The sequence below is a fragment of the Oncorhynchus keta genome, chromosome 36 (assembly GCF_023373465.1).
Source record: "Oncorhynchus keta strain PuntledgeMale-10-30-2019 chromosome 36, Oket_V2, whole genome shotgun sequence".
In the NCBI taxonomy this organism is placed as follows: Eukaryota; Metazoa; Chordata; class Actinopteri; order Salmoniformes; family Salmonidae; genus Oncorhynchus; species Oncorhynchus keta.
This window is the reverse complement of record NC_068456.1, coordinates 22035966-22055032: the sequence shown is the minus strand read 5'-3', so window position 1 is coordinate 22055032 and position 19067 is coordinate 22035966. Positions and strand designations below refer to the sequence as shown.

The 19067-nt window shown below is 40.7% G+C and overlaps 1 protein-coding gene across 1 annotated transcript in view; it reads right to left on the bottom strand.

The window, feature by feature from the left end:
• LOC127916468 (uncharacterized) overlaps positions 1–18244 on the bottom strand; it is a 122218-nt gene extending 103974 nt beyond the window's left edge. The window contains exon 1 of the mRNA XM_052498249.1: positions 17929–18244. Coding sequence (XP_052354209.1) covers positions 17929–18189 — 261 coding nt within the window. The 5' untranslated portion in view covers positions 18190–18244. The remainder of the gene's footprint in view (positions 1–17928) is intronic.
• Positions 18245–19067: the final 823 nt, after the last annotated feature.

The window sequence follows — 19067 nt, the reverse complement described above, 5'->3', positions numbered from 1 at the left end:
CTAGGTGCAGCTACTTACTGCAGTGTGCTTTCTGCTAGAGAGTGTGAAACACTGGTATGCTGCTACAGTAGCATCATAAAAAATAGTAAACAGTGCAGGTCAACGTATAATATCTTCCTCTATGCAAAAATGAAACAGTTCTATATATTGTTTTTTATGACTTTAGACACAGCATTACATTAAAAGTTTGAATATGTTTTCAGAAAAATAGTTTGTATCTTTGTTGACTCTCACTTCCCACCCTCAAGAAACTAAGAGGATTAAGTAAGTAAGGCGATAAATGGTTCCAGTTTCAGATAGTAATGACATCACACAGACTCCCTGGTCTGACCTTCATCTCTCCAAATACCTAAATGGTCTGACTTCCAAAGCAGGCAGGCAAACGTTGTGGGGAAAGGTCTGACACAAGTCGGTCACAGATTAAGACTGAGGAGTTACTTCACTTCCTGGCTCACAGGAGGAAGGCTGACTCTACAGGCTAGAGGTTATCTCAAAGTCCAGTAACTTTGAGGCGGATGACGACTGGAAAAGACACAGTGTCCCTTTTATGCCTATTACACAGCCTAATGCTGTCCCATCCACTCCTCTCTGACAGAAGAAACCTATCACCAAGAGAATCACCTAGAGAATCATCTAGAGAATCACTTAGAGAGGTGTGTATTTCCTCTCCACTTACTAAGCCATATCGTAAGGGAACATAACCTGCCTAGCTGGTGGCAACAGCTGTTGGGCATAGAGTAGTGACAGTAGCAAGATTGCCAAAATTGCCAATTAGTTGTCCAGAAATCAGGCCTGAAATTGGAATGATGTAGAAATTGACTTAATACTTGATGTGATTTCACACATGCCATCAGGGAAAGTAGCCATCCAGCCAGTGTGTGTTTTTGCCTGTCTTCAATCAAGGTGAATTTGTTATTTTCGGTTATGGTCAAGATTAGCTATTTGATGTAGCCTACTGTTCAGTGCTTGTAACACTAATGTGTGTGCAATTGGGCCATAATATTGGTCAAGTGAATTTGAACACCAAGGCTTGTAATCTTCCCATATTCACTAATGCTGTTTTTTATAAAACGTGCTTCTGAGCTTTCGTTTTAGTGCACATATAGGATGTATGTGAATCTCTAATGTTAATAGCAAAGTCCTAATGGTCACCAAGCCATTCAGATGACCATTAACAAACTCATGGTGAGAGATATCATCATGAAAAGAGGGGAGAGAGAAATAGCGGGAGTTTTCAGTGCTGATTAACTTGATGATAGCCTCATTAATTCTCTGGTCCATTCACACACCAGCCCATTCCAAGTCTGCGGGGGGATGATTGTTGAAGCATTTTGCATTTGGCTCAGTCAAAACCATGCCTAGGCCCTGGAGAGAGAGTCAACCCAGCGCTGACCCCGTTTAGCACAGTGGGGGAGTGCAGTGACAGGATGGATGTTCTATGCCACCCCCCCCTCCCCCAACCCCCCAGCAATGCATGGAGCTGGCTGAAACAGTCAGCAACCACCCTTCTCCCCATCCACAATGTGTCAACTTCGTATGTCACTTTATAGGGACAGTGGGCGGGTCCTTGTCGGGTATCGCTTCCTGTGCCTGTGTCATATTTGAATGGGAGTGGCGACCCTGTCAAAGTTCAAAGGCCGTCTAGAGCTGGTCCATTGTGTCAAAGTATATATTCCACATTTCCCATCTGTTTATCTGTTTGTGATATCATAATGATGATCAGAAACAGTTACCTTGAACTTTGCTTCAGAATATGTGATTACATCTGTCATATTCATTCATGATCATCATTCATATAATTTTCATATAACATGTATAACATCTAGATACTAGCGTCTGTACAGGAACATCAAGTACACAGTTATTTCAACACCACCCAGTGACATTATTTCAGTGATAAGGTTGTAAATAGAAAATCTAAATCTCTTCAACATTCATATTCAGGTATCTCATCACCATCGCAAAGGGGAAGAGGGGTTGGAAGTCAGACATGAGCATTTGGGCCCTATGCTGATTATTATTTGTCCATTCGGGATTTAGTGTACAGCTTGTGACACACTTCTCATTTGTGTGTGTGTGTGTGTGTGTGTCTTTGTGTCTATGTGTGTACAATTGACAACTCCTGGGAGGAATTCTCAACTGTCACTCAACCACTATCAACCTCTCTAATGGGTGACAGAATGACAAGTGTTTGGAAGAAGAGGAGGGTGGATGGGGGGGGGCAGAGGATGTTGTAGAGAGCACAGATGAACCATCAGCTGGAACAGGAGACTTGTCACTTAGCCCTGTGTAGGCAACACCTACTAAGGCACGTTATGTTGGTGTTTCCTTTATTTTGGTAGTTACATGTAGACCTATACGTGTATACTGTCCACCTTGCCAACATTAGAATGAATCATTCATCAGAATCTAAAGGATATTCACACATCAATGTCACAATTCAGAGTACAGTTGTACTATTGTGGTCTAAAGCAAAATGTCACATGTGATTAATAGCATAGTTACAAATAAGTTTTTACCTAATGAAGTTTTATTGCTTTGTCCACCGAGGCAGCTAACTCCATGTCCACAACAAGTCTTGGTCTCCTGCGTGCACTGTTCAATAATATACTTTAACAATTGCATATATATTTTGTCTCTTCCAGGGAATACAATATAAAATAGGTTCTGCTTCTATATTCACTTTGATATGTAAAATAATTTGTTCTAAGTTACAGTTGTACACTTGACACTTGTTGAGTAAGCATACAAACATTTTAAATTCAACCTAGCTCTTTCAATTCCTGCAGCGTAATCTTCTCTATGCACAAAGACTAATCCTGTCCTCATTGTAGGAAGTGCACCGAACATGCTTGTCCTTATTCAAGAAGTTTGCTCTTGTTTACGTCTGAGCGTTGATGTTTTATTTATTTCAAGGAGTACTGCATGTCTAATATATCCTACATACTCCATTCATAATAGTTGCTGTGATTGTTGCAATCACCTTTCCTTCCCTCACACACTGCAAGGTAGATGGGCTGCTCTGCAAATATGCCACCTACACAGTAGTCTTGAATCTATCCACATTCTGCCCTAATTGTAAGGTGAACAGAATGTGACACAGGATTCACAGTGCGTTATGTCTTGTGAAGTACAGTATATTATCTCTGTGTGTGATTTGTGTGGTTCCCTGGCTCTTCCCTCAACCATATCAAATTGATATGCATAAATGTTTTCCTACCCTTGTGGAGATGCCTTGGTCCCTCCGGGGAGCCCGTGTGTGTCCGTGAAAGAGAGAGACAGAGAGAGTTCCAAGCTCTCCAATCACTACTCTGTATGTGCCCGTGTGTGTGTGTGTGTGTGTTGTGAAGGGGGCTGACGTACTCTCTTCTCCCTGAGGGACAGCAGCAGCAGCAGTGATGCGTAAAGAGGTCACGCGTGTCCAGGGCTTTGCCCCTCCACGCTCTCCTTCTGGCAGACATCCCAGGAAGCTGGCACTCAACCCACGTCACAGCTGGACTCACAAAGAGCAATGGAGGACGGGGTCCCATGACCTTTGACCCTACATAATACTGTCCAAATCCAAAAGATGACAGAACACATACAGGCCTCCAGGAGACAGAGGATCACTGGCTTTAATCCACATGCAGCAGTTCCTGTTATTATGGCGTCAGGATCACTGCACTTGTTTGTTTTTCATCTCTTTTTATATAATCACAACATTATACGTAAGCAAAACAATATGATTAGTGAATTGGGAATCATACGAAGAAGTTTTAGAAACCGCTGAACTGACATTGAGGACATGAGGCCATAAAGAATTCATGCATTTTATCAAGTAAAATAGTGCCATTGTCGTTTCCATGGTATACTGTAACTGCCAAGCATTAGAAACCTGGATGAGTACTGTTAACATCTTGCTCATGTTAACAGAGGGTGTACAGTATACAACAACCCCCATGAAGTTGTGACATTTTAGCAGAATTCCTGTGGAATATGTTCCATCTGTCTGCCATCTGTTTTTAATCTGGTAATTGTTACTTTTAGGATGGCCTGTATTACAAATGTTCTCATGTAATGGCAGGAGACTATTAAGAACCACTGAGAAAGGTTGGTATGAAAGCTCTAGCACATTCCAAGTTCAGAACTGTCGCGGGAGTTCAAGTGTTAGTTATTATTATAGTATAGATGTAAGATCTTAATATGAGCCAGTTTTATACAGCAGGAAATTAATCCTGCAGCAACAACAAATGTGAAATATTTTGTAGGGTTTGATACTTAACTTTACTTAATTATTAACTTCAGAAGCCATTTTAATACCTCAAATACACGACACGTTTAAAATGTCCTGCATTTCAGTAAAGTTCTCCTGCAACAAGGTGATCCAATTAAGATCCTACATATGTACTCCTTTCTATGACGTCAACTGCTGATGTTCAACACCAGGGTCCTCTCAAACATAACTGAACATGGTGTAGGTTATGCATATTGTGGTACTGGGCATTCATTTAGGAATGGAAGGCCACATACTGTATTTGTATTTATTATCGAACCCTATTAATTCCTGCCAAGGCAGCAGCTAATCTTCTTGGGGTCCAGCCAATATTAAGGCAGTTCTATACAAATCAAAACATTACATTACACAACGATTTGACAACACATTAAGTGTGTGTCCTCAGGCCCCTACTCTACTACTACATATCTTTAACTCAAAAATAACTAAAAAAGTGTGTGTGTGTGTATAGTGCGTATGTTATCATCACTGTGTGTGTCTGTGCCTGTGTCTTTTCACAGTTCCCGCTGTTCCATAAGGTGTATTTTTATCTGTTTTTTTTTATTCTGATTTTACTGCTAGCATGAGTTACTTGATGTCGGTGGTGGAAAAAGTACACAATTGTCATACTTGAGTAAAAGTAAGATACCTTCACTCAATAAAAGTGAAACTCACCCAGTAAAATAGTGCTTGTCTAAAAGTATTTGGTTTTAAATATACTTAAGTATCAAATTAAATATAATTGCTAAAATATACTTCAGTATCAAAAGTAAAGGTCTAAATAATTTCAAAGTCCTTATATTAAGAAAACCAGACAGCACAATTTGTTTTATTTTATTTACAGACAGCCAGGGGCACACCCAAAAATAATTTCTCACATAATTTGCAAACAAAGCATTTGTGTTTAGTGAGTCCGCCAGATCAGAGGCAGTAGAGATGACCAGGCATGATCTCTTGATAAGTGTGTGAATTGGACCAGTACTTTTGGGTGTCAGGGAAAATGTCTGTAGTAAAAAGTGCATTATTTTATTCAGGAATGTAGTGAAGTAAACATTTTCAAAAATATATAGTAATGTAGTAACCAAAAAAAGTGATAAACAAATCTAAATATATTTCATATTTGAGATTCTTCAAAGTAGCCACCCTTTGCCTTGATGACAGCTTTGCACACCCTCAGCATTCTCTCAACCAGCACACTCTTGGCATTCTCTCAACCTGGAATGCATTTAAATTAACAGGTGTGCCTTGTTAAAAGTTAATTTGTGGAATTTCTGTCCTTCTTAATCGTTTGAGCCAATAAGTTGTGTTGTGACAAGGTATGGGTGGTATACAGAAGATAGCCCTATTCGGTAAAAGACCAAGTCCATATTATGGCAAGCACAACTCAAATAAGCGAAGAGAAATGACAGTCCATCATTACTTTAACACAAAAAGGTCAATAAATATGGAGCATATGCATATCAATATGGAGTTTCTTCAAGTGCAGTCGCAAAAACCCTCAAGCGCTGTGATGAAACTGAATCTCAAGAGGACCGCCACACGAAAGGAATATCCAAAGTTCATTAGAGTTTACTACACCTCAGATTGCAGTCCAAATAAATGCTTCACAGAGTTCAAGAGACATCTCAACATCAACTGTTCAGAGGAGACTGTGTGAATCAGGCCTTCATGGTCGAATTGCTCCTAAGAAACCACTACTAAAGGACACCAATAACAAGAAGAGACTTGCTTGGGCCAAGAAACAGGAGCAATCGACAAATCTGTCCTTTGGTCTGATGAGTCCAAATTTGAGATTTTTGGTTCCAACCATTGTGTTTTTGTGAGACGCAGAGTAAGTGAACGGATGATCTCCGCATGTGTGGTTCCCAATGTGAAGCATGGGGGAGGAGGTGGGATGGTGTGTAGGTGCTTTGCTGGTTACAGTGTCAGTGATTTATTTAGAATTCAAGGCACACTTAATCAGCATGGCTACCACAGCATTCTGCAGCAATACGCCATCTCATCTGGTTAATGTTTAGTGGGACTATCATTTGTTTTTCAACAGGACAATGACCCAAAACACACCACCAGTCTGGGTAAGGGCTATTTGACCAAGGAGAGGGATGGAGTGCTGCATCAGATGACTTGGCCTCCACAATCACCCGACCTCAACCCAATTGAGATGGTTTGGGATGAGTTGGACCGCAGAGTGAAGGAAAATTGGCCAACAAGTGCTCAGCATACTTTGAAGAATCTAAAATATATAATATATATCTAATTTGTTAAGAATTTCTTAGGGCTGGGATCCCGCTAACGGGATCGATATGACAACAGCCAGTGAATGTGCAGGCGCCAAATTCAAAACAACAAAAATCCCATAATTAAAATTAAAATTCCTCAAACATACAAGTACAGTATTTCACACCATTTTAAGGATACACTTCTTGTTAATCCCACCACAGTGTCCGATTTCAAATAGGCTTTACGGCGAAAGCACCACAAATTATTATGTTAGGTCAGAGCCAAGTCACAGAAAAACACAGCCATTTTTCCAGCCAAAGAGAGGAGTCACAAAAATTAGAAATATAGATAGAATGAATCACTAACCTTTGATGATCTTCATCACTTGACACTCATAGGACTTCATGTCACACAATACATGTATGTTTTGTTCGATAAAGTTCATATTTATATTTAAAATAAATCTCAGTATACATTGGTGCGTTATGTTCAGTAGTTCCAAATGCATCTGGTGATTTTGCAGAGAGCCACATCAATTTACAGAAATACTCATCATAAATGTTGATGAAAAGTGTTATACATGGAACTTTAGATACACTTCTCCTTAATTCAACCAGTATGTCTGATTTCAAAAAAGCTTTATGGAGAAAGCAAACCATGCAATAATCTGAGTACGGCGCTCAGAGCCCAAACAAGCCAAAAAGATATCCGCCATATTGTGCAGTCAACAGAAGTCAGAAATAACATTATAAATATTCACTTACTGTGGGGAGAACAAGTATTTGATACACTGCCGATTTTGCAGGTTTTCCTACTTAACCTCTTCAGACTCTAGGGGCAGTATTTCATTTTTGGATAAAAAGACGTGCCCGTTTTAAGCGCAATATTTTGTCACGAAAAGAAGCTTGACTATGCATGGAATTAGCTTTGGAAAGAAAACACTCTGACGTTTCCAGAACTGCAAAGATTTTCACTGTGAGTGCCCTAGAAAAAAAGCTTCAAGCAAAACCAAGATGTTTCTGCAACCAGGAAATGAACAGGATTTCTGAGGCTACGTTTTGCATTATCTCCTTATATGGCTGTGAATGCGACAGGAATGAGCCTACCCTTTCTATCGTTTCCCCAAGGGGTCTGGAGCATTGTGACGTATTTGCAGGCATATCATTGGAAGATTGACCATAATAGACTACATTTGCCAAGTGTCCGCATGGTGTCCTGCGTGGAAATTGGTGCGCAAAACTCAGCTGCTGGTATTTTTCCATGGGATTCTGAGAAAAACCATGTTTCCACGAACGGCATATCAATGAAGAGATATTTGACAAAACACCTTGAGGATTGATTCAAACAACGTTTGCCATGTTTCGTCGATATTAGGGAGTTAATTCGGAAAAAAGTTTGACGTTTAGGTGACTGAATTTTCGGTTCGTTTCGGTAGCCAAATGTGTAGTAACAAAACGGAGCGATTTGTCCTACACAAAGAATCTTTCAGGAAAAACTGGACATCTGCTATGTAACTGAGAGTCTCCTCATTGAAACATCTGAAGTTCTTCAAAGGTAAATTATTTTATTTGATTCCTTTGCTGGTTTTTGTGAATATGTTGCGTGCTAAATGCTACGCTAAATGCTAAGCTAGCCATCAACACTCTTACACAAATGATTGATTTTCCTATGGTTCAAAAGCATATTTTGAAAATCTGAGATGACAGTGTTGTTAAGAAAAGGATAAGCTTGAGAGCAGGCATATTTATTTCATTTCATTTGCGATTTTTAGAAATCGTTAATGTTGCATCACATTTTAAAATGACATTTTAACAAAATGGTGGGCTGGGCCAAGACTGATCAGCTCAACTAACCATTAAAAAGAATATTGTAAGAAGAGAATAGTTTCAGTCAATATATGGTCAATGCAAACACACAATATGAAACTAATGAGCTTGAGGCTCTAGTCACGATACCGGATCCGGGATGGCTAGGCGCAAGAGGTTAAAGAGCATGTAGACGTCTGTAATTTTTATCATAGGTACACTTCAACTGTGAGAGACGGAATCTAAAACAAAAATCCTGAAAATCACATTGTATGATTTTAAGTAATTGTACCTTTGATGATCTTCATCAGAATGCACTCACAGGAATCCCAGTTCCACAATAAATGTTTGTTTTGTTCGATAATATCAATCATTTATATCCAAATAGCTCCTTTTGTTAGCGCATTTGGTTAACAAATCCAAACTCACTAAACGCGTTCACTAGGAGCAGATGAAATGTCAAAAAGTTCCGATACAGTCCGTAGAAACATGTCAAACGAAGTATAGAATCAATCTTTAGGATGTTTTTAACATAAATCTTCAATCACGTTCCAACTAGAGAATTCCTTTGTCTGTAGCATCACGAGCTCAAGGCATTCTGCCAGACCTCTTGACTCATTCCCCTCTCATTCGCCCCCACTTCACAGTAGAAGCATCAAACAAGGTTCTAAAGAATATTGACATCTAGTGGAGGCCTTTCCCACTGTATTTTCAATAGGGAAAGAGTTGAAAAATGACCAACCTCAGAGTTCCCACTTCCTGGTTGGATTTCTTCTCAGGTTTTTGCCTGCCATATGAGTTCTGTTATACTCACAGACATCACTCAAACAGTTTTAGAAACTTCAGAGTGTTTTCTATCCAAATATATGAATATATTATTAGTACTGTATATTTGGATAGAAAACACTCTGAAGTTTATATATACTAATAATATGCATATATTAGCAACTGGGACTGAGTAGCAGGCAGTTTATTCTGGGCACATCTGGGCACCGTATTCATCCAAGCTACTCAATACTGCCCCCAGCCATAAGAAGTTAATATTTTTTAGGTTATCTCATGATTCCATATGTGTTTTTCCATTCAATGCAGAAATAGTACAAATAAATAAAAACCCTTGAATGAGTAGGTGTGTCCAAACTTTTGACTGGTACTGTAAATGGTAAAGTAAATTACAGATACCCCCCAAAAAACGACTTTAAAGTATTTTTACTTAACCTCTCTGCGCACCGAACCTGTTAGCGGGATTAAATTCGACAACATACGGTGATGGCTACATAAATAGTCATATTAAACATTTATGAAAATACAAGTATCTCACATGGTTCGAACGCCTATAATCTTGCTAATCCAACTGCATTGTCAGATTTTTTAAACGATTTATTGCGAAAGAATACACTGTGATTATCTGAGCACAGACCCCCATATCAAACTACTTATTCAACCAGCACTTGCGTAACAAATTCAGATTGCATTGAAATAAATCGTTTGAAGATCTTGCTCTGGTTGCAATCCCAAGGCTCATTGTTACACGATGAATGGTCTTTTGTTCAGTTAAATCAATTTTTTATAGCCTAACACGAAACATTTTTTGCTTATCTCATTGAATTTCGTGTCATTCAATTTTCGACGTAACATCCAACGTAAAATAGACAGACTTTCCCTAACTTTATCCAGTCATGTTTGGTTTCCTTACAATCAACTGTTTGTTTGTAACACAACCAAAATGATGGGTGATTTTGCAGGACGTATTGACCCGGAAAAAACGATTGGAAGACAACAAGTGACAAGCCCATTGTGCACCAATTATATCACCACTGTCTCGTTGATTGACTGTATTTTAACCCAATGACTACTGATCGTCTTGAAATCTAGCTGGGTAGATATCCAATGAGCAGAGGTAAACGGCAATATCCCATGGTTCTTTGTTGTAAGACAAACCTTTCCATTGAACGCTGGCGTAAGGACCGTTCTTTCGCCATTGCCAATTCAACTGTGAAGGAGCGACGCTTATTACGCACAGCAGTATTTGGGTGACTTGCACCTTCAGCTGTTTATTTATCCAACATCATGGCGATTAAGTCAAGGAGAGCTAATTCTAAGACTAGATATACGAATGTAGAAACAATTTTAGAGGAAAGTGAGACAGATCTGCTTTTTGAAGACTCCATGTTGAAGACTCTGAAACTGAGGCATATTTTTTGAACGGAGAGGACATTGTTTTGGACTGGTAAGTTGCTCTCATGCTAATGCCGTTGTTTGAAATGAATATAAAATATTATTTGTGATTGTTTTTACATTTTATTTGCAACATATAAAGATGTAATGAAATGGGTAAAGTACACGTTAGCTAGTCATTGTGAGTGAGGGTCTGTTTGTTTGTATGAGAACGACCATAGCCTATGTGTGTGTGTGTGTGTATGTATGTATATATATATATAAATGGTATGGTGTAGAATTTGTAGAATGCAAACCCATACATCTCAACACATCCAGCATGCTTCCTCCTATCAATCTACATTAGAGGGAGCATCAAGGATCTTGCTGGCTATAGCACCACTGCACCAAGCCCTGTCCCTTCTGCTCCTGCCACAAGTGTTCATCTGCCCAAATATATGTGTGCAGGCATGGATGTGCCTAAGGGCACAGTATGGAGGTGTTGTTGTGTTGTTTGCAAGATGAAGTCTTCCATCACATACACCACATGCTCAGTGACCCTCTGCTTTACATCAGAAAGTTGGTGGGGTTATATGGCAAAGTGGGTGGGGGCTAGGGTCAGTATGTTATATCTGGAGTACTTTTCCTGTCTTATCCGGTGTCTTGTGTGAATTTAAGTCTGCTCTCTTTCTCTCCTTCTTTCTCTCGGAGGACCTGAGCCCTTGGACCATACTTCAGGACTACCTGCCATGATGACTCCTTGCTGTCCAGTCCACTGTGATCTCCACCCGGCACAGCCAGAAGAGGACTGGCCACTCCTCATAGCCTGGTTCCTCTCTGGTTCCTCTCAAGTTTTTCCTAGCCACCGTGCTTCTACACCTGCATTGCTTGCTGTTTGGGGTTTTAGGCTGGGGCTATATAAATAGATTTGATTTGATACAGGACTGAGGGTCTTCCAAATATTGAACGTGTGTAAATAGTTTCCCATGTTATTTTGTAAATGTATATATATTTTTATTTATTTATTTTTTAATCAATAATTTAAAAAAAATGTTTTAGGGTGGGTGGGTGTTAGAATACCATTTTGGTATTTTGTATATAGTTATTTGTTTCAAAATGTATACCGTCACCAATTTGGCCACTTGGGTACATTTGCGCTACTTGTGTGGGACACCTGGGTGACTTCATGATAAATGTCATGTAAGCACACTCATTTTAGAAGTTATCATTCTGAAACTTTGCACAAGTACTGTTGCCCTCTTATATTTTTCACTAAAATTGTCACCATCATCCTATCTGAATGTTTGTTTTATCTTGTTCATTTTAAAGATGGGGCGACAGGGTAGCCTAGTGGTTAGAGCGTTGGGCTAGTAACCGGAAGGTTGCAAGTTCAAATCCCTGAGCTGACAAGGTACAAATATGTCGTTCTGCCCCTGAACAGGCAGTTAACCCACTGTTCCTAGGCTGTCATTGTTCTTGTTCTTAACTGACTTGCCTGGTTAAATAAAGGTAAAATAAAAATAAAAAGATGATGATATAAAATTTAAAAAACGTATGTTTTTTTCCATTGATTTATCTAAACTATTGTGTTATATTCTCCACATTCAATTCACATTTACACAAACTTCAGAGTGCTTTCTTTGAAATGGTACCAATAATATGCATATCCTTGGTTCTGTGCCTGTTCTGTGCTGTTAGATTTGGGTATGTCTTCAGGTGGAAAATGCACAAAGTAGGGGGAGCTCTAAGAGGTTATTAAGTATGTTAAACCACTGCTTGATGTGGAATAGAGTTCCATGTAGACATGGCTCTATGTAGTACTGTGCACCTACCATAGTCTGTTCTGGACTTCAGGACTGTGAAGAAACCTCTGGTGGCATATCTTGTGGGGTATGCATGGGTGTCTGAGCTGTGTGCTAGTAGTTTAAACAGACAGCTCGGTGCATTCTCACAAATAAAAGTAGTGATGAAGTCAATCCCTCCACTACTATGAGGCAGGAGAGATTGACATGCATATTATTAATGTTAGCTGCCCTGTTCTGGGCCAATTGTAATTTTCTTAAGTCCCTCTTTGTAGCACCTGGCCACACGAGTGAACAGTAATCCAGGGTTACTGCAAGCAGTTTAGTCTCTTTAACTTGCTCAAGTTGCACATTATTCATTACAATATTTAGTTGAGGTTTAGGGTTTACTAAACGACTTGTCTCAAATACAATGCTTTTCGTTTTTAAAAATATTTAGACTAACTTATTTATTGCCATCCATTCTAAAACTGACTGCAGCTCTTTGTTAAGTATTGCAGTGATTTCACTTTCTGTGGTATCTGACCCTGACACACAGGCTTTAGTCAGAGCCAGTGGCAGTTCATTAGTAAAGATTGAAAAACTAAGGGGCTTTGAGAGCTGCCCTGGGGAATGCCTGACTCTACTTGGATTATGTTGTCTTCCATTGAATAATACCCTCTGTGTTCTGTTAGACAAGTAACTCTCGATCCCCAATATAGCAAGGAATGTTTTAGTAATAAGGCACGAGGGGGTGTGGTATATATATATTTTTTAAATTTTACCTTTATTTAACCAGGCAAGTCAGTTAAGAACATATTCTTATTTTCAATGACAGCCTGGGAACAGTGGGTTAACTGCCTGTTCAGGGGCAGAACGACAGATTTGTACCTTGTCAGCTCAGGGGTTTGAACTCGCAACCTTCCGGTCACTAGTCCAATGCTCTAACCACTAGACTACGCTGAAACCTTGTATATAAGACCGTATACCACGCTTATGACAAAACATGTATTTTTACTAATTACATGGGTAACCAGTTTATAATAGCAATAAGGCAACTCGGGTTTGTTGTATATGGTCAATATACTACAGCTAAGGGCTGTTCTTAAGCGTGATGCAACGTGGAGTGCCTGGATACAGCCCTTAGCCGTGGTATATTGGCCATATACCACAAACCCGAGTTGACTTATTGCTATTATAAACTGGTTACCCATGTAATTAGTAAAAATACATGTTTTGTCATAAGCGTGGTATACGGTCTTATATACCACGGCTTTCAACCAATCAGCATTCAGATCTCAAACCACCTAGTTTATACAAAGCCATAACACATACATTTTTTTCAGCAGCATATTGTGATCAATAATGTCAAAAGCTGCAAAAGAGGTCCCACAATCTTTTTATTATACATTTCTCTGAGCCTATTAATTATCAGTCATTTGTGTAAGTGTTGAATGCCCCTCCCTATAAGCTTGCTGAAAATCTGTTGCTAATTTGTTTACTTTGAAAATGTATTGCATCTGGTCAAACACCATTTTTTTGACAAAAGTTTACAAAGGGTTGGTAACAGGTTGATTGGTTGGCTGTTTGAGCCAGTAAGGGTGCTTGCTATTCTTGGGCAGCGGGATGTCTTTTCCTTCCCTCCAGGCTTGAGGGGACACACTTTCCTGTAGGCTTAGATTGAAGAGATGGCAAGTAATGTTTCATCCAAGTTGTCAGACGATGGTGACTTGTTAGACAACAATCATTTTTTCACCTCTTCCACACTCACTTTACGGAATTCAAAATGACAATGCTTGTCTCTCATAAATTGGTCAGTTATGTATGGATGTGTAGGTTCATAATTTGTTGTTGCCATGTCCTGTCCAAATCCTCATTAATCCACAAGGATGAACCGTTTTTACAGTCATTTTCTTAATGGATGCTGCTTATTAGTATCTGGAGTAAGCTATTTCATAAATGTGTCAAGCACAGCGTCTGGTTGCTAGTCATTACACACCACAGACCAGCAAACTTAGGAATCAATATAAAATGTATTGTATGACTTCTTATACACTGTATTAAGGTTAGCTTTAGGAACTTTGGTTTTCCTAGATATGGCTACTTTATTATGATCACGACATCCGATGGATTTGGATACTACTTTAGAGCACATTTCTGCAGCATTAGTAAGATGTGATCAATACACGTGGATGACTTCATTCCTGTGCTGTTTGTAAGTAGTTTTATTGAGTGGGCCGCTTGATGAAAGCCAGTCAATATTTTTCAAACATTTTATTTAACATTTATTTAACTAGGCAAGTCAGTTTAAGAATAAATTCTTATATACAATGAGAGCCAAAACCTAACCCAGACGATGCTGGGCCAATTGTGCGCCACCCTATGGGACTCTCAATCACAGCCGGTTGAAATACAGCCTGGAATCGTACCAGGGTCTGTAGTGACGCCTCTATCACAGAGATGAAGTGCCTTAGACCACTGCGCCACTCGGGAGCCCATATTTAGGTTACCCAGAAAATGTACCTCTCTGTTGATATCACATACATTATCAAGTATTTCACACATTATCCAGATACTGACTGTTAGCTCTCGGTGGTCTACAGCAGCTTCCCACAAGAATGGGCTTTAGGTGAGGCAGGTGATCCTGTAGCCATAATACTTCAACAGCATTTGACATGAGATCCTCTTTAAGCTTTACAAGAATTTGACTCAGAACATCAACTGCAACACCTCCAGTATTGTATTCCTGTCTCTTTTGAAGATGTTGAAACCATGTATTGCTACCACCGTATCATCAAAGGTATTATCCAAGTGAGTTTCAGAGATAGTAAGTATATGCATGTTGTGTTACTAGCAACTTATCGATGTCATGAACCTTGTTTCTTAGGCTGCATATGTTAATGTGGGCTATTTCTAGCACTTTTCTGGGATTCTTGATTGTATTTATTGCTTTACTTGGAGGCTTATCAGAGGTAGACATGACAGTGATGTTTATGTATCAGCTAATGGGATATGCTTAAGAAAATAAATAGCTTTAACTTATAAAGGAATGAGGAATGGGATATGATAACTGTAGTTGTATGGATTGTATCTGTAAATGTGAAGAGTGTCTTGATGTGCTTGGTATAGAGTCTTTATACAGTTCAGTTCGGTATAGGTGAATGTTAGTAAAAAAAATGCTCCTGGGAATGATTCAAACTCTTTCAAAGTCCAAGGTGCTGGACTATACTCATTCACCCTGAAAGACGTGATCCTGTTGAATGTCTGTACAGACAGACCTCCCCACACTCATCTACAGCCATTCATTATTCATTCCACAAGGGGGCACACTTCAAAACAGCACAGTTAAACTGAATAATACATAAAACAAATTTGGAAAATATGATTCATAACAAATTCAGTATGAAGTTGTCTGATGTCTCTGATGAAGGCAGGTAAAAGACAAAGTATACCCAGATTCCAAATCTGGCGCCCTGTGGAGAGGCTGAATGGGCAGAGGGCAGGAAGTGTTGCATGATAAACAGAGGGGCTCTGAGTCAATGGGGTGTAAGTGTGTTCATGGTTGGGAGTGGAGCCTGTTTCCTCGATGCATCTTCTGTACGGAGCTGAGCTAGACTGTATACAGATGAGGTACTGAATGCAAAGCTAGTCAAATTGGATCAAAGATGCACCCCATAGACAACCCATCAATATTCTCATCACATCACCCCGTCTACCAAATTTCAGACTGCCAGCCAAAAGCTCCCCTGTGAACAACCATCAAGCAAAGGGTAAGGTCTCTCACTCTCCTTGCCTGACACGCACATATGCATGTTGATACACACACACACACACATCCTGTTTTGTGGAGTTTAAAAGTGTTCCAGGAGGTGTGCCAACATGGTTAAATGAATTCATGATGTACATATCCTTAGTCACTGTTTAACTAGAGGCAAAAGGTACGTAACCAGGTTTGCTATACATATACAACCATGAATCAGTTGCCCCAAAACCACCCCCTGGGCTTTTTAAGGAAATAAACAACAAAACATGTGCCGCTTTGTAGCAGACCTTGGTTTAAATACTATATTTAGGGTATTGAAATTACTTTCAAAGTAATTTGGAAGTAAGTAGTTTAATATTTGAATGTATTTGGAAATAGACTTGGAAAGTACAGTATAGGCATATATTTGAAAATACTCAAATACATAGTATTTATACAATTACTTGAATTCTCCCATGCATTTGGACCAGGTCTGTTTGATATTTGAAGTAATGTATTTGGAAAATACTAAAATCTACAGAAAATACATATTTAAATAACAAATACACATGTATTGAACCCAGATGTGGTGAACCCAGGTCTGCTTTGGTGCCATGTTGTGGTTTGGTTTGAGAATGTGATGTAATTTGTGTGTGCCAGAAGTTTTATTCTAACATACCGCACTCCCATGTTTTCTACGTTTCAGTTCAGTCTTTCCTGCTCCTTCACCTGATGTTGGGAGCTGTGAGAAAGATGTAGTCGGTGACTGCAGAGAAGACTGCCACAGCGATCACTAATGACTTTTGTATGCATACCTGTGGGATAGTGTAGGCTCTATGTGGGAATGTTACAGAGAAATATTTCCCCAATAAGTTCAGAGTCAGACAGAACCTCAGGAAGGTGCCAACATGGAGCAAACTGGTGCAGATCTGTGTGTGACATACCACACACCAACATCGCTGTGGAGTTGGATCCATGCACACTGTTTACTGATCTGGAATGCCTTGATGCTAGAGTGGCTCCCATCTGTCTTTGAAATGCTAATTTCCCTTGACACTGATGCTATTGACCTGTATAGGGTTAGTCACTACTCAGTAGTTTCAATATAACAGGAAATGACTGTCATCTTGAATAGCATATAGTAATAATCTGTGGTCATTTCAGTTGTATTCAAAGGTTGGCAGTACACGTAAAAGGCTATATGTATGTCAATTGAAATGAGTCCTTTCAGAAGAGCAGGTGCTCTCCTATCCTCCTTAGCAACATTTGTTCTATAAATGCTACATTAATCCCTACAACACCATATTTAGTGAACAAGCTCAACGCAGTATCACAGATTACATTTACATTTAAGTCATTTAGCAGACGCTCTTATCCAGAGCGACTTACAAATTGGTGCTTTCACCTTATGACATCCAGTAGAACAGTCACTTTACAATAGTGCATCTAAATCTTAAAGGGGGGTGAGAAGGATTACTTATCCTATCCTAGGTATTCCTTAAAGAGGTGGGGTTTCAGGTGTCTCCGGAAGGTGGTGATAGACTCCGCTGTCCTGGCGTCGTGAGGGAGTTTGTTCCACCATTGGGGGGCCAGAGCAGCGAGCAGTTTTGACTGGGCTGAGCGGGAACTGTACTTCCTCAGTGGTAGGGAGGCGAGCAGGCCAGAGGTGGATGAACGCAGTGCCCTTGTTTGGGTGTAGGGCCTGATCAGAGCCTGAAGGTACTGAGGTGCCGTTCCCCTCACAGCTCCATAGGCAAGCACCATGGTCTTGTAGCGGATGCGAGCTTCAACTGGAAGCCAGTGGAGAGAGCGGAGGAGCGGGGTGACGTGAGAGAACTTGGGAAGGTTGAACACCAGACGGGCTGCGGCGTTCTGGATGAGTTGTAGGGGTTTAATGGCACAGGCAGGGAGCCCAGCCAACAGTGAGTTGCAGTAATCCAGACGGGAGATGACAAGTGCCTGGATTAGGACCTGCGCCGCTTCCTGTGTGAGGCAGGGTCGTACTCTGCGGATGTTGTAGAGCATGAACCTACAGGAACGGGCCACCGCCTTGATGTTAGTTGAGAACGACAGGGTGTTGTCCAGGATCACGCCAAGGTTCTTAGCGCTCTGGGAGGAGGACACAATGGAGTTGTCAACCGTGATGGCGAGATCATGGAACGGGCAGTCCTTCCCTGGGAGGAAGAGCAGCTCCGTCTTGCCGAGGTTCAGCTTGAGGTGGTGATCCGTCATCCACACTGATATGTCTGCCAGACATGCAGAGATGCGATTCGCCACCTGGTCATCAGAAGGGGAAAGGAGAATATTAATTGTGTGTCGTCTGCATAGCAATGATAGGAGAGACCATGTGAGGTTATGACAGAACCAAGTGACTTGGTGTATAGCGAGAATAGGAGAGGGCCTAGAACAGAGCCCTGGGGACACCAGTGGTGAGAGCGCGTGGTGAGGAGACAGATTCTCACCACGCCACCTGGTAGGAGCGACCTGTCAGGTAGGACGCAATCCAAGCGTGGGCCGCGCCGGAGATGCCCAACTCGGAGAGGGTGGAGAGGAGGATCTGATGGTTCACAGTATCGAAGGCAGCCGATAGGTCTAGAAGGATGAGAGCAGAGGAGAGAGAGTTAGCTTTAGCGGTGCGGAGCGCCTCCGTGATACAGAGAAGAGCAGTCTCAGTTGAATGACTAGTCTTGAAACCTGACTGATTAGGATCAAGAAGGTCATTCAGAGAGAGATAGCGGGAGAGCTGGCCAAGGACGGCACGTTCAAGAGTTTTGGAGAGAAAAGAAAGAAGGGATACTGGTCTGTAGTTGTTGACATCGGAGGGATCGAGTGTAGGTTTTTTCAGAAGGGGTGCAACTCTTGCTCTCTTGAAGATGGAAGGGACGTAGCCAGCGGTCAGGGATGAGTTGATGAGCGAGGTGAGGTAAGGGAGAAGGTCTCCGGAAATGGTCTGGAGAAGAGAGGAGGGGATAGGGTCAAGCGGGCAGGTTGTTGGGCGGCCGGCCGTCACAAGACGCGAGATTTCATCTGGAGAGAGAGGGAGAAAGAGGTCAGAGCACAGGGTAGGGCAGTGTGAGCAGAACCAGCGGTGCCGTTTGACTTAGCAAACG